Genomic DNA, 15,246 nt, shown 5'->3' on the forward strand with positions numbered 1-15,246 from the left:
TTGGGCCTTGATGTAGTATTATGTTTGATTTGTGGAATAGAATTGACATATACAAGAAAACAATTAAATAGGAATGGATTTAATATTAAAATGTGATTATTTTTGTTATGAACTCATGAAATGATTATTAAAATTGTAAAATTGATTCCATTTTAATGTTTAAAGCATTGAATGGTGAGTAGGATTGAATAAAAACACATAATTTTAAGCCTTGTGGCAAAGTTATTTTAATTTTCAATCTTTCAAAGGCGAACTTCAATTATGCTCTGTTTTAATACTATAGCACACCAAGCACGTACCATAAAAATTCCAAAATTATGATTAGAAGAGTGACTTATAACGTGATAGTGAAATTTTTGATCTCATCCACCCGTGGAGTAGGCATAGCTGAGCCACGTAAATTTCTGCCTCATCTCTATTTATTTATTTTCCTATTTATTTTTCTATATCTTTTATAACATGGCTCTCATGGTTTGATCGGTTTAGCCTAATCCATGAGCAAGCCAAAAGCTTATTGTAACCATGCAGTGTTTCAAAAACTAACAATGACTAAACTATCAAATTAACTATTTTACACTTGACAAATTTCCTTAGTTGTAAACCAGTCCAGCAAGCAAGTACAAAGGATGGGCCCCCAAACAAATCGAATCATATTTGTACATCAATTTAGACAGACTCATTCAAACAAATTAAGGACAGTATCATGTATATACAAGTAAATGGTAGCCTCCACTGGTATTATTATTGATTATAATCGATCTAGAAACAGTTGGTAAATTTACAGGCCTGTTTGCTTCAATGTATCAATTAATATAACAAAACTGAAGTTAGCACCTGGGGAAGACTCATCCATCCATGCCTCAAAGGACCTCCTCTTCTTCTTCGTCTTTCCTCATCTTTAATGGTCAATTGCAACTTCCTTTACTTAATACGATGCTGTTGACCATGTCAAATTTTCTATATACGTGTTAGACGTGCAAAGTTGTCTTGGTAATCATGTAAAAAATAATTTATTTTGCAGTGAGCTTGATCCGGAAAATTATCAAAAAATTCAAGTCCTTCTACACATAATTAGAACTTTCTAATGGGAGAGTCTCTGCATTTACAATTTTGTTGGAGCGTTTCATCTTAAAATTGCATTCTCGCAAATGGCACCGATTAATGATACCAAAAATTGAATTGTGGCTGAGGTTGGGAATTGCCGACTTTGGAATCAGTCTCACAATCTTCCTTTGAAAAGGTGTTTCCTAAAAATCACTAAAAGATTAAGGATATGATTGTTGTCTAAAATTTTTATTGATTAGTTAATTTCATCTAATAATTTCTTGCTTCCCACGAGTGGAATAAGCCAGACCTTATGAGCCAGAATATCCCAAAAAAAGGATTTAAGAATAATATCATTGCTGGGTCACATATATACATACATACTTGTACACATTGTCAAAAACCAACCTACCCTGACTAATTGCATCTCCTTCCCATTATTTTACCAAGTCAAAGACAATATTTCTGAGCTTTCTTCATCACCTTAAAAAGCAAGCTGGAGCAATCTATATATAGCCCTCCATAAATTAAACCACCAACACAAACACCGCCTTCAAGCACATACGAAACCAGTTTCCAAATCAAAAATCCATGGCTGCTCCACCACTCTACATAATCATGATGATAGGGTCACTGCTACTTCTCCCTTCCCCTTCCCATTCTTCTGACCCAGACCCATTACAGGACTTCTGTGTAGGAGACTTAGAAGCTTCCCCATCCCTCAATGGCTTCCCCTGCAAATCCGCCTCCAACACAACCTCCGACGACTTCTTCTACTCCGGGCTGAGCAAGGAGGCCAGCACAACCAACGCCTTCGGAGCTACGGTGACTGCAGCCAACGTGCTCGTGTTCCCAGGCCTAAACACGCTCGGAATCTCCATGAACCGGGTGGACTTCGGCCCGGGGGGGCTTAACCCTCCTCACACGCACCCGCGGGCCACCGAGACCGGGGTGGTCATCGAGGGGAAGGTGCTTGTTGGGTTTGTGACCACAGGGAATGTGTACTACTCCAAGGTTTTGGGCGTTGGGGAGATGTTTGTGATACCAAGAGGGCTTGTGCACTTTCAGAAGAATGTTGGGGTGGGGAAGGCTCTTATCTTGACAGCTTTCAATAGCCAGTTGCCAGGGGTTGTGGTTGTCGCCCCAACTCTCTTCGGCTCAAAGCCTTCTATTCCTAATGACGTGTTGACTTTGGCCTTCCAGGCTGAGGAGAGTGTGGTTAACAGCATCAAGTCCAAGTTTGGTTAATTCTTCAGCTCGCTAATCTTGAATAGGTTGGATTGCCTGGTGAATTTTTATTATTCTTGTTGGGTTTTCTTCTCTGCCCATCCTTGCCGATCATTGTTGTCATTAGTCATTTGAGATTTAATTGTGTTCGTAATTTGATCCTCATGTTCTGTTAACGCAATATATTCTTTGTCATATATGAATAATAAAACAAGGTTTCTTCTGCGATTAAAGCATTTTCTTTTTTTTTTTCGTTGGGTATTTTGGAGTTTTGAAATCTAGAATATATATATATGTATGTATATATAAAATATATTATATTATTGTCACATGTGGTTTATGTCTTTAGATTTCAATGTGACAATACGACATTATTGTTAGAACTTGACTCCTAAAACCTTATTCTACTGCCGTCAAATTATGAACTTGTGTTTGATATGTCGAATGCAGTGGGATGAGAATGAAATAAAGTCAAAATTTGAATGATATAGAAGAAGAAATTAAATGATAAATTAGATTCTATTCCCTCTAATTTCACAAGATCCATTTGTACCAAAGATATAGCTTGTGATAAAAAATAAAAAATAAAAATCGTATTCTAGTAAAACAAGCATGGTGACTTCATTCAAAAAATATTTATTTGCAAATTCATACATATTTAACACCCAAAACATAAGAAAAGAGTTTCCGTTTGCAGATTACAGCATAACAAAAATTTAAACTTTCATTGATATGTTTTCCATGATTAACATTTGATATTTTGAATAACAATATTTGTTGGCCTAACTACATTTCAAGTACTAGACTTGTAGTCGTGTGAATAATGACTGTAAAGGATTTTTCGGCTTTGGCAAGTCCATTTGTATGTTTTATTTTGAGCCTTGATGTAGTATTTATTATGTTTGATTGGTGGAATAGAATTGACGAATACTATAATAACAATTAAATAGGAATGAATTTAATACAAAAATACGATTATTTTTGTTATGAACTCATGAAATGATTATTAAAATTGTAAATTTGATTCCATTTTAAAGATTTATGCATTGAATGGTAAGTAGGATTGAATAAAATCTCTTTCCTTTTTTTAAGCCTTGTAGCAAAGTTATTTTAATTTTCAATCTTTCAAACGTAAACTTCAATTATGCTCCATTTTAATACTACAGCACACCAAACACGTACCATAAAAATTTCAAATTTATGATTAGAAGAGCGATTTGTAATGTGATACATTAGTGGCACATTTAAGTTAATTAATAACTTGAAACTTTTATACATGGAAAAAAGAAAGGAGTAGGTAGACAATTAGGAAAAGCGGATATACATTTTTTTTTCCTTCAAAGACTTTTCTCCTCCATCTTCAAATCAATTCCTTTAAATTTAGGAAAAAAAAAAATACTTGTTGCTTAAATTAAGTGAAAACTAACAATCACTTTTTTTTCTTTCACTTTCCTTTCCTCAATTCACATAACGAAGAGAGAGAGAGGACAGACTTTCTCTCTCTCTCTCTCTCTCATAACTTTTCCTCTCTTTTCCCCCCTCTCACTCTCTCCCTTCCGTTCCAACTAAAAATAATAACATTAACTAAGATATCACCTGATCATCTATGAAATATCTAAATCTGCTTTGTGTATTAAATTTGAATAAATTTTAACATAATTTTATGTTTTATTTTCTTTAAATTTAATATAACTTTAAATCCACGATCTCTCCAAACATAGAATAAACATAACTTATTTTAAATAAAATTTATATAAGTATTTTTAATTTCTCCACGGAACACTTACTAAATGCTCTATAAAAGGCATCTTATCACCCCCAAGAAAAAAGAACAAATTATTGAAGTTTAGCCACCACAGTCAAACAAAATTTTGTGTAATATTTTTGTTTTGGGCAATTATCTTGAATAGATAGAGAACAAATTGACGAAATTCAAAAAGTAAATCTTTTAAAAGGAAGACTTTGGAGAGCATAAATGTTTAATATTTTACAAAGTCTATCTCAATGAAAATAAATTATATATTTATTAACAAAACTTTAGACTAGGTCACATAGTGTTATGATTTCATGTTAGATGTGTATGGGTTACTCAAAAAACATTTTAAATTTCAATCTTGTGAGACACTTTTTGTGGGACAAAATTATGAGGTTTAATGGGGCCAAATTGGATAATACCTCATTAGGACTGAGCCAAAATGCTTAAAAAAAAAAAAAACCAATCTAGGGTGTGAGTGAATCTAATTAGGGCATGTACTAGATACATCGTGGCTATATAAGGATCATGCGATGCTTTTTATTAGGCAAACCTGTGAGGCCTAATGATAAAAGTGAACAATACCTCGTAAGAGCTGGATTAAAAGCTTAGATGATTACACATCGTCGCACTTACTTCTTGAGTTCTCTTGTTTTAGAATCATATCATAAACAACTCAAGTCAAGTCATTTTTAATTACTCTCTCCCTCTTATGCACACACATGCGGTCTTGAGAAATATAAGAAAAAAAAGTGAAAAGCTACCTAGCTTAGGTTGCCTTGCACTTAAATGTCTCTAAAAGCTGAATTCAATTTTTTAGAATTTTTAATTTTGAAATTATATAATTAATTTTTGATTGGTTGCTTTGTTAACTCCTTAGTCCCTATTAATGGCTCATTTATCTTAAATGAAACAATCTTTGCCCTATAAATTTATGCTATCAAAGTCACAAAGCAATAAATTATTTACAATTTTATTGCTCCAATCCCGAAAGTATTCTATAAGTATTTTCTCTTTTCATCATCACTTTTTATTATCTTTTATCAAAGTTATTTTCTTTTCCTTCATTCTTCCCTTTCCATGGTTTCACTTTTTTTGTTTTTGTTATTTTGGTGCAATTGTCATGAATTATTGTGTGGTTTCATCATATTAGTTTTATCTTTCTGAAAATTATTTTCTATGTTTTAATCATAAACCCATTCATAATCTTCTTTCTAACATACATAATTTATTTGTGGTTCAATGCTTGAAACAGAGATTTTGAATAACAGTTTTTGCATTTTGATTATTGTAGATGTCTCATTTTGTCCGGAGCTTTATATAGCAAAAGTAGATTTTTTTTTTTTTTTTGGATCTTTTTCTAGGTATGATTTATCATTCAAATTTGCCTATGGTTTTGTTCATTAATACAATGAAAATAGTAAAATACTTGAAAAATAAAAAATAAAAAATTGAATACTTAGGAAAAAAAAATGAATACATTGAAAATAGGAAAAAATTAATTAAAAAAAAAAAAAGAAAGTCAAGTAGGCTAGCCTCCATACTTGTACTTGCACACATACCACAAAAAATTTCAGTTGATGAATCAGAATAAAAAAACTAATTTGTGTTAAATTTGATTGAACAATTAAAATATGGATTGATTAATTGAATTTAATCAACAAAATATTTTTAAGTTCGATTCATCAATTAGAATTGATTGATCAGTCAAATTTAATTGGGTTGTTCTCTTCTCAGCCTATAAATAGAGAATTTCGTAAAGGTTAAAGGAGAGAACAATAGGGAGGCAAATTAGAGAGAGAATAATTGGAAGAAAATTAAAAAATAAGTGCTCACTAAAGAAAGAGTAAGGCGAAAATTGGAGAGAGAATATTGTAAGAACTTGAGGTTTGAAGAAGAGAAATTGGAGGCCGGAGGAAAGGAGGCTAAGTGATTGAGATTAGAGAAATGGAGGAAGATTGAAGATTGAAAGGCTAAAAGGGCAGAAGCAGCAGAATATTAGCAATGGAGAATTCAAGAGGCTTAGGAAAAGGAAGAGAAGATTGCAGTTTGGAAGATTCAAGAACCGAGGTTGGTACTTTTAATTTTATATTAAGTTTGTTTCAATTTTTGCATGCTCAATTTTAAACTCAAGATTCTGTAATTAGGGTTTAAATTTGAATAGAATAGAAATCATTTTTAACCTAATAAATCCAAAAATTTTCCCAAAATAATCTAAATAAAGCTCAAGTATTTGACTCATATCCAAATTAAGATCCAAATACCTGTATCCAGATCAAGATTTTAAATACCCACATCTGAATACCAATACCCAACTACCCCAGATCCAACATGGGGACCCAGGTTAACTTGACTCGGGTCCAAGAAAAGTCGCCCAAATACCCATCTTAGATCCAGGTTGGATCCATGACCCAGGTCAACTTTGACCTGGGTCCATTGACCCTTTGACTACCAAAACGCATTAGATGTTGGACCCTAACCTAAATTCATTTGAACCAAAGACCCAAGGCCCTATTAGGCCCAAACCAGTTTATAGCCCAAAGTCCCAATTTAACCAAACTAGAACCATTTATCAAATAAATCAAATCTTATTGGGCTTAGCCCAATTGGCCAAACATCATTTAATCAAATTCAGTCCACTTACAAAGTCCAACCAAAACCTAGCCCAATTGACCAAGCCCCATTTTAATTTAAGCCCAAAATGATACAACCTAGCCAACCTAAAAGCCCCAAACTTCTCCAAGCCCAATTGGGCTTAACCTTAAGTCAACCTAAACCCAAACCACTCGGCCCAAATTTTAAATCTAACCGAAGACTAGAGCCTAACCCAACCCAACCTTGGTTAATCTCACCCTAGTTCAGACAAGCCTTGATTCTCCTTGTTGGTTGCCCTAGAAAATGAAAAAAAAAATTGAAATAAAAGAAAAGAAAAACGAAAAGAAAAGAGAAATTGAGAAGGGGGTTCGGTTCTTACCTCTTGATGATCCGAGTTTGGGTCTGAATGTTCATTGCCTTTTTCAATCAAGACTTGCAAAAATAAAGAATATGAAATCAAAAAGCAAAACAAAATTAAGAGAGTAGAGAAAGTGAAAAGAAAGAGAATAAAAGAGAGAAAGAGTCGAAGAGAGGAGAAACGTAGGCTAGGTTTTAAGGTTAAGAAAGGAGGGGCAACTAGGCTCAAAATCCTCAATCTGCCCCTTGTCTCAATTACTGTATTGACCACACTCATGAATCAAGGATCCATGAGTTGCCTATGTACCCATTATGGGATTAGATCATTATGTAATTCAGGGTTTTTGTCTTGAATTGAAAATTCAATTGAAGCAAAAGAAAAATAATTGATCCAATCAAGGCTTTCATTAGGATCGTAATGTAGACTATGGTTGTGGGTTAAAGAAGAAAGGATATATAAGGCTCAAAATTTCTTGACTTGGGGTTTTCAACTGGGTCACAAGATCACCTTGCAGGGATTTTCACCACTTTTCAATTTCTCTTTTGATATTCACTTTCTCCTTTTCATAGCTTAGGGAATTACTTCGCCAATCTTCATTTTTCTTTAAAAATGTTTTCATTCATCATCCTTTATTTATCATTTTCTTTTTTTTTTTTACTTATTCTCCACTCTTCTTCATTTTCTTTAGCTTTTCACAATGACTTCATTTTCTATCATCCCTGAAATCACCCCAATATGGGAGGTGACCTTATGACCGGTAGTGAAGGAATAAATAGGCTCAAATAAGCTAGCAATGAATCGATGTAATTTCACCATATAGTAGCAAAATGACCTTCTTTCATTTCAATATCTACCATTTTCTTAATTGAATAATCAATTAATAGGATCCCTGTAATGCCCGAATCCAAAAACCCAAGTCCGACGCGTTATACCTGATAAAATCCTGACATTCCATAATTCCATACATACGCAGCGGAAAACATAAATATAATCCATAAATCTACATAACTCTCAAAACAATTCAGTATTTTCACAATTATTCCTTACTCAATAGCCTTAAAATATAAAGACATAAAATATAAATATAATCTCCATATAACATAATATAAGAGTTCACTAATTCTAACTATAATCTATAATAAATCATTCATCACCTGCATTTTCATAAATCTACATAACTCTCAAAACAATTCAGTATTTTCACAGTTATTCCTTACTCAATAGCCTTAAAACATAAAGACATAAAACATAAATATTTACATTCCTTAAAATTAACATAGAAATATACCCTTTTTTTTTTTATTTCCCAATAATGGTATAAAAACTTCGAGCTCTCTAAGCTCGATCTCGAGGAGGTCCTAAAAAAAAAGTATATTCAGGTGAGACACATCTCAGTAAGGGAAGAAACAATATATTAAAATAGTGTGTGGCTAATATGAGTTTGTATAACAACATAAAATTTAACATTTGAAAATCGTTAACATAATTTCTAAAATCATTCTCTGATCCTAACCAAACACATGCAAAAGATTTAACCCATGATATTACCCAAGGATAGGGGTGATTACCTACCCATACAAGTAGCACTCCTCTACTTTGATACATTCGGCAACCCGAAGGTCACTGCTGAAGCATATCAGGGTACTCACCTTACTCAATAAGCCCTCAAGTATTAAATTGATCTCGTGCTCACACAGTTCAAACAAAGGTTTATCGGCGAAGGCTCCCAAGAATACGACAATCTACCCGCCCATACAAGTAAGTTCCCTCTACCCTAGTGCGTTATGCAATTACTGCCACATCTGAAGCTACTAGTGCACTTGCCTTTCTCAGCAAGCCCTCGGGAAAACAGTACGCCCCGCCCAGATGTAACATGTTGTACATACATAAACACTTCTAATATCATAATACATTATTCTTTTCTGTCATTATTCAATCATACACATCCGTTCATGTTCATAGCTTAAACATTACATTTCATTTCACTTTAAGTGACTCTTTCCCATTTTACATTGTTCACATTTCACATTTCATTTCCATTCCATTCCATTCATTTCCCTTTTCATTTCATTTCATTTCATACCCAACATCTTTCAGCTGTTTTACCCAGCATCTTTCAGCTGTTTTACCCAACATTTTTCAGCTGTTATGTATACATTTACCCAACATCTTTCAGCTATTTTACCCAACATTTTTCAGCTGTTACACATTTACCCAACATCTTTCAGTTGTTTTACCCAACATTTTTCAGCTGTTTACCTAGCATTTTTCAACTATTTTGCATGGTTGCATTAACACACACAAGCAGCATAGTCCATATCATGTTTTATTCACAATGCATTACTTACTTAACTTGCATCTCATACATTTAACACATATTTGCATAGAATCTCATGCCACACAGTTTAGCAATAATATTCATACATTGCCTGTAAAATAAGTCAACCAACATTTAATGTTTATATACTGAAAATACCTTTCATTTCTTATATAATTGTCCTAAAAATATTTTCCACTTTCATCAGTTCATTTTCCCATATACATATCTAATAAACAACCCTAAACTCAAAAAAATATAATTTAAACGGTTGGTATTTTACCCATACCAAAACATATACACGTATATATAACACAATTTATTTTTTCATTAAATTCATAAAAATTCTGGTTTAATATTTATTTTTTCCCTTACTTGGTTTCTTGAACTACGCCAACAGGGATCTCGAAAAATACCTACGGCGCTCACCCGGACCCTAAATCAAAAATCCTAATTCCATATAATTAATCTTGAATAAAATATTATTTTAATATTTCTTAAACTTAAAAATTATAAAAAATAAATATACCCTTAAATTTAGCCAAATTACCAAAATTTTCAAATCTCACTCTCGTGTTGGAGTGGGGTCTAGAAAACCTCAATTGAAAAATTACCTACGTCAAAATGACGACAACGATGACTAGGACCCCGTGGTGATGTCTGATCGTCGATTTAACAACAAATTTAACAAGAAATTAAGAAATTAGGGGAAATATACCTTTCCCCAGGAGTGGTACCTACGCCGATCTCACGACAAATCCGCTCTAGTAGAAATTTCGGTGGCGGAGTTACGAATCCAACGACACCTTCTATTTCCCGATCGGTGATCGTTAGGCCAACGAAATTGAGGAGAGAGAGGAGGAGGACGGAAGAGGTGACGAACGCAGAAGAGGACTAAGGGAGATGCAGAGACGGCTGCGAGTCCAAATTCTCCTGAAGCTTCTTTAAGCTTTAGGAGATGATAAGTTTAAAACTTATGTTATTATATTCTTATATTATAACATTACTTATATGTATGCATATATATATATATATATATATATATATATAAATTATATTATATTAATCATATATATATATATATATGTATATATATGTATGTATGTATGTATGTTTATTCCAATTTTTTTTTTAGTTTTTTTTTTTACTATTCCCTTTATTTGTTTATTTGAATAATTAATTTAATAATGTTTAATTAATTAATTGATTAATGATATTATTATTATTTTTTACTATCTATTTTACTTGTTAATTTAATTAATTGACTGATTAATAATTTTAATTATTATTATTTTTTTTGGTTATTACAATCCCCACTTGAGTGAATATTTAGTTAACTGACTTTTGAAAAACATGGCTTATTTGCTCAAAGGGCTAGCAAGTAAAAATAAAATTGAATTAGGCTCTTTTATGGGATGCACTAGTCAGCCAAATCATAGCCACCTGTCTTTAGCCCCCAATGCTAACAATTCAACTCAAAGACAAATCATATTATGCACTAAGAATAAGATGGAAACTTTTATTCAATTATGCATTAAGCATAATATCTATTGACCCTATAGGTCATTCCTAGTTTTGATAATGACAAATACTTTTGTATTTAATGGTTGCCAAGTTTGTGTGTAAGTTCTCATTGACAAGTTCATATAATGGCATGTGGCAACCTGAAGATAAGGGAAGACCCCGACACATTTATTATTTGTTGTAATGTTATTGGGTCTGTAATAATTTCATTTCAGAAAGATCTATAATAATCTGCATATCATGCATGTAGAACTTATTAGCTCAAGACCTTAGAGAGACCTATTAAAAGACCCTAGGTCCTAGCACTTGCACGTAAAAAAGTCCCCAACATCACTTAAAATATCAAGGGAATTAGTTGAAGTTAAAATTGGACTTAATAGGCAAAACTATGAGAGGTCCGGCAACCGAACCAGAATGAACGCATTGCCCTCAACCTCCCGAACCCTTTGAAAAAGACCATTCACCAATTCGGGCTACCGAGCATTTTAGTTCAAATCATGCCCCGTGTTAGAATTGGTGTATTCCTAAGAGGGGGGTGAATTGGAATTTAAAACTTTTTCACCTAGGTTAATCTATTCAACAACAGTATATACACAACCTAGGGTCTTGTCTGTGCAATTTTCTAATGCATAGATAAACGTGATGTGGAAATTAAGTCAAACACATCATTCACACAATAACATATATGTGTGGTGAATATAAAACGCGAAAATGTAAATGAACACACGATATGTTATCGGGGTTCGGCCAACTGTGCCTACGTCCCCGCCTCTAACTCGCAAGCTAGAGGATTCCACTAGTAGCTCACTTAAGGGTGGAGCGGCACCGTTTACAACTAGGTCAAATTAACACAGGGCTGACTTCAATCTTAACCAGATCAATTAGCGGGGCTGACCCCAACCTACACGCCTTAACAAGACGACGCACCTAACTTTCCTAACCGGGTCTAAGCCAATCCGAGACTATTCCAGGGCTAGTCTCCCTCTACAGGCCCGTGCTTGGAAATACAACAGTATTTGAAATACAATCAAATGGTACAGTGATTCTGCTTTCGTGTAAAGTAGATATGTACCCAAATGCGCGCAATAACATACACCACAAATATGATTCGATATGTAAGCTCAATATGGTCTAAATGGTTCAACTCTCAAAAGTATTTTCTATCAGTGTAATGCGTACGTGAGAGTGGCAAACAAGCAATCTTTGTATCACAAGATATTTAGCAAATAAGTTCACACAAAGATGTCAAGTCTCAAGCATATCAATAAGCAAGATATCTCAAGCATGTAAGTATTAAATGTTGTATATGCTTGGTTTGCAAAAGATGTGTAATCTTTGTATTCAGTGAATAATATATGAGTGAAAGAATATGACAACAAAGATCACAATCACACAAACAAATATCTCTTCAAATATTTTGCAAGATAAAAGCACAATAGATATTTGGAAGTGTTTGAAAAGTTTTTGCAACCAAGAACAAATACAATCTTCTCAAGATCTTGCAATGAAGGTGCAAGCTTAGAAGATCAAACAAAGTCTTCTTAGGATAGGCTTATTAGCAAAAGCACCCTAAGAATCTTTAGGTTTGGCTCTCAAAAAATTGTATCAAACAAGTAGCACAAGGAGAGCAAACCTATTTAAGCAAAACACTCAATCAACTTACAAATGATGTAGGCAATAATAGAAGGCAAGTATGAGTGATTTGAGTGAGAAAATGAGTAGTATAGGGTTTTTATTTTTCAAAGAATTCTTCCCTAATCAAAGTGGCTAATATCACTTAATTTTCTCAAATGAACTCATATATATAGACATGGGAGAAAATATGACCGTTGGGGACCTAATTGGTATTATTAGGAAAGTTTAATGATGTTTAAAGCTTTTTAACCCTGTTTAAAAAATATTAACTACGGTAAAAAATCAGGACAACCCGAGAGGTCCGGTCGACCAACAAGTTCGGTCGACCAAGTCTCATATGTTTCAGTCGACTAGGGGACTTTTGAATTGAAAGCTCGGTCGACCAGGAGAGGGCGATTTCTCAATTTTTCGAGGTATGGTCGACCAAGACATTTTGAACTACCTGGTTCGGTCAACCAGACCACTGGGATTTCTCCCGAGGACCCTCTGGTCGACCAGGTAGTTGGAGTACAAAAAGGGTCGGTTGACTAGATGGTCAAATTTTGACACCGGGGGGTTTCGATCGACTAGGGCCTTTTGAACTACCTGGTTCGGTCGACCAGGACCTTGGTCAACTATTGACCCAGGCCTAGTTTCGATCGACCATGCCAAAATGAACTGACTGTTATGGTCGACCAAAAGTGCACAAAGTATGCATTTCAGTCCAATCTTGAAGCATACAAACCCAAATGAAGTGCCTAACAAATATATGTGTAAATGTGTATATCCTAGGGTCACTTGAGGTCCAATTTGAAGACACCGAAAAAGTCCGGTGTCGGTCGACAAGTGAAAACCCTAAGGTCTTTCTATGGTCCTTTCTCATTCATGGTTTGTTTGAGCTTACGTAATAAATCATACATGTGATGTGTGTTAGCTTATTACAAACCAAATACCTACTTACTATTACAAATCAATATAAATATATTACAATGCTGAATTATAAATTTGTCTTCAAGCTTTGCTTACTTTGTGCACATCTTGATCTTAACATGCTTAGTTCCTCACAAAACCTCAAACACTCATTAGATACAATGAGTATTTTTCATAATCAAAACCGGGTGTGACCAATAAGGTCAACACCTTGGGCTACTGAACTCTTGTGTTCGGGCTACCGACCCAAGACCCGGGCACCCGAACCATGGAGCAAATGTTTCTGACTTTTGTTCAGGCTACCGAACTACGACTCAGGTTTCCAAACTATTTTAAAGATTTTTTAAATATAAGTCTGTTCGGGCGACCAAACCTCGATTAAGCCACCCGAACCTTCTCGGGTTAAATTTTATTTTACCCGAGGTTAAAGGGTTAAACAAGGTTAATTTTGCTAAACTTTTTTAAAAAAAATTAAGAATGCCCTATGAGTCCCCCAACGATTATAATTTTACCATTCTCTATATATAGGGGCTCATTTGCAAAATTAAAGTGAGATTAAAAATATAATTAGTGAAAAATCCTCTCAATCTCAAAAGCCTATTTTTGTCTATTCCACTCCAAACACTCTCGTATATTCATTCCCTTGGTACATCTTAGTATTATAAGAGTTTACAAATTGTGCTAGTGCTTATTAGGTATTGTTAATACTCTCATTCTCTTGCTTGAATATTTGATATTGATTTTGGGGAGTTTAGCATAGTTTATCCCATAGATTTTCATTGATAAAATCTTGTATTGGAATAAACTCATAAGCTTAAAGATATTTGCATTTTCATTGCAAGATTCCTATAGTTATATTTTTGTTGTGCAAATATTTTCACAAGCTATAACATTTTTCAAACAACTCTTGTGCAATATTTCATTAAGGAAAATATTTTTGAGTTGATTTGAACATTGTTGCTAGCATCTTTGAAACACTAATATGATATTAAGATTTGATATACTTTGCTTTCAAAGATTAGCTTGTAAAAAACTTTTGTGCTTGATAGACTATAGACATAACCTTGAGTGTTGATTGCACATGGAGAGCTATGAGCTTATAGTTCATACATACTTGAGGTGCATTGATTATGTTGTGCATATACATAGTCTGCTTAGTTGATAAGCATATTTTCGTGTACAAAAATTTCAAATTATTTGTTGTATTCCAAGTGTAGGCCTGAAAAGGGAGACTAACCCTGTTGAATAGTCCCAGACTGACTTAAACCCGGTTAGGAAAGTTAGGTGCACCATCCTGGTAAGGCGTGTTGGTTGAGATCAGCCCCTTAAATTGACCTGGTTATAACCAGTGCCGCTCCACCCGTTAAGTGAGTAGTGGTAGAATCCTTGTGCTGGTGTGGCCAAGGCAAGGATGTAGATAGTATTGATCGAACCCTGATAACATATCATATGTATTGTTTACTTTTTCGCACCTTACTTTTCTACATGTGTATGTTTATTTCTAAATTGCATAGATTGACCCTAGGCTGTGTTATATTATTGTTAAAACCAGTAGACCTAGGCGATAAATTTTAAATTCCCAATTCACCCCCCCCCCCTTTTCTTGGGATTGCACCAAAACTAACAATTGGTATCAGAGTCTCGTAGCATTGACTTAAATGTTTTTGCTAAAAGATTGAGATAACTCACATTGGTGTATTCCCATTCGGTGAAAGACAGTCACATTTTGGGCCTCTTGTATTTTATGGTGTCGATTACATCACCTGAAAAATTAGAATAAGCATATTTATAAAATTTACATTGATTAGTTAATTTCACCTAATAATTTCTTGCTTCCCAGGAGTGGAATAAGCCCGGCCTTATGAGCCAGAATATCCCAAAAAA

At 33.9% G+C, this 15,246-nt stretch overlaps 1 protein-coding gene across 1 annotated transcript; it reads left to right on the forward strand.

The window, feature by feature from the left end:
* The first annotated feature begins 1,364 nt into the window (after positions 1-1,364).
* Positions 1,365-2,504, forward strand: LOC131146837 (germin-like protein subfamily T member 1). The gene has a single exon (XM_058096639.1). It carries the CDS (start codon positions 1,636-1,638, stop codon positions 2,290-2,292), a length of 657 nt encoding a protein of 218 aa, XP_057952622.1. The 5' UTR covers positions 1,365-1,635; the 3' UTR covers positions 2,293-2,504.
* The last annotated feature ends 12,742 nt before the right edge of the window (positions 2,505-15,246 follow it).

The sequence above is a fragment of the Malania oleifera genome, chromosome 13 (genome assembly GCF_029873635.1).
Source record: "Malania oleifera isolate guangnan ecotype guangnan chromosome 13, ASM2987363v1, whole genome shotgun sequence".
Classification (NCBI taxonomy): domain Eukaryota; kingdom Viridiplantae; phylum Streptophyta; class Magnoliopsida; order Santalales; family Ximeniaceae; genus Malania; species Malania oleifera.

Excerpts from the sequence above, each read along its gene's own strand:
- LOC131146837 (XM_058096639.1), top strand. The coding sequence starts at position 1,636 with ATGGCTGCTCCACCACTCTACATAATCATGATGATAGGGTCACTGCTA.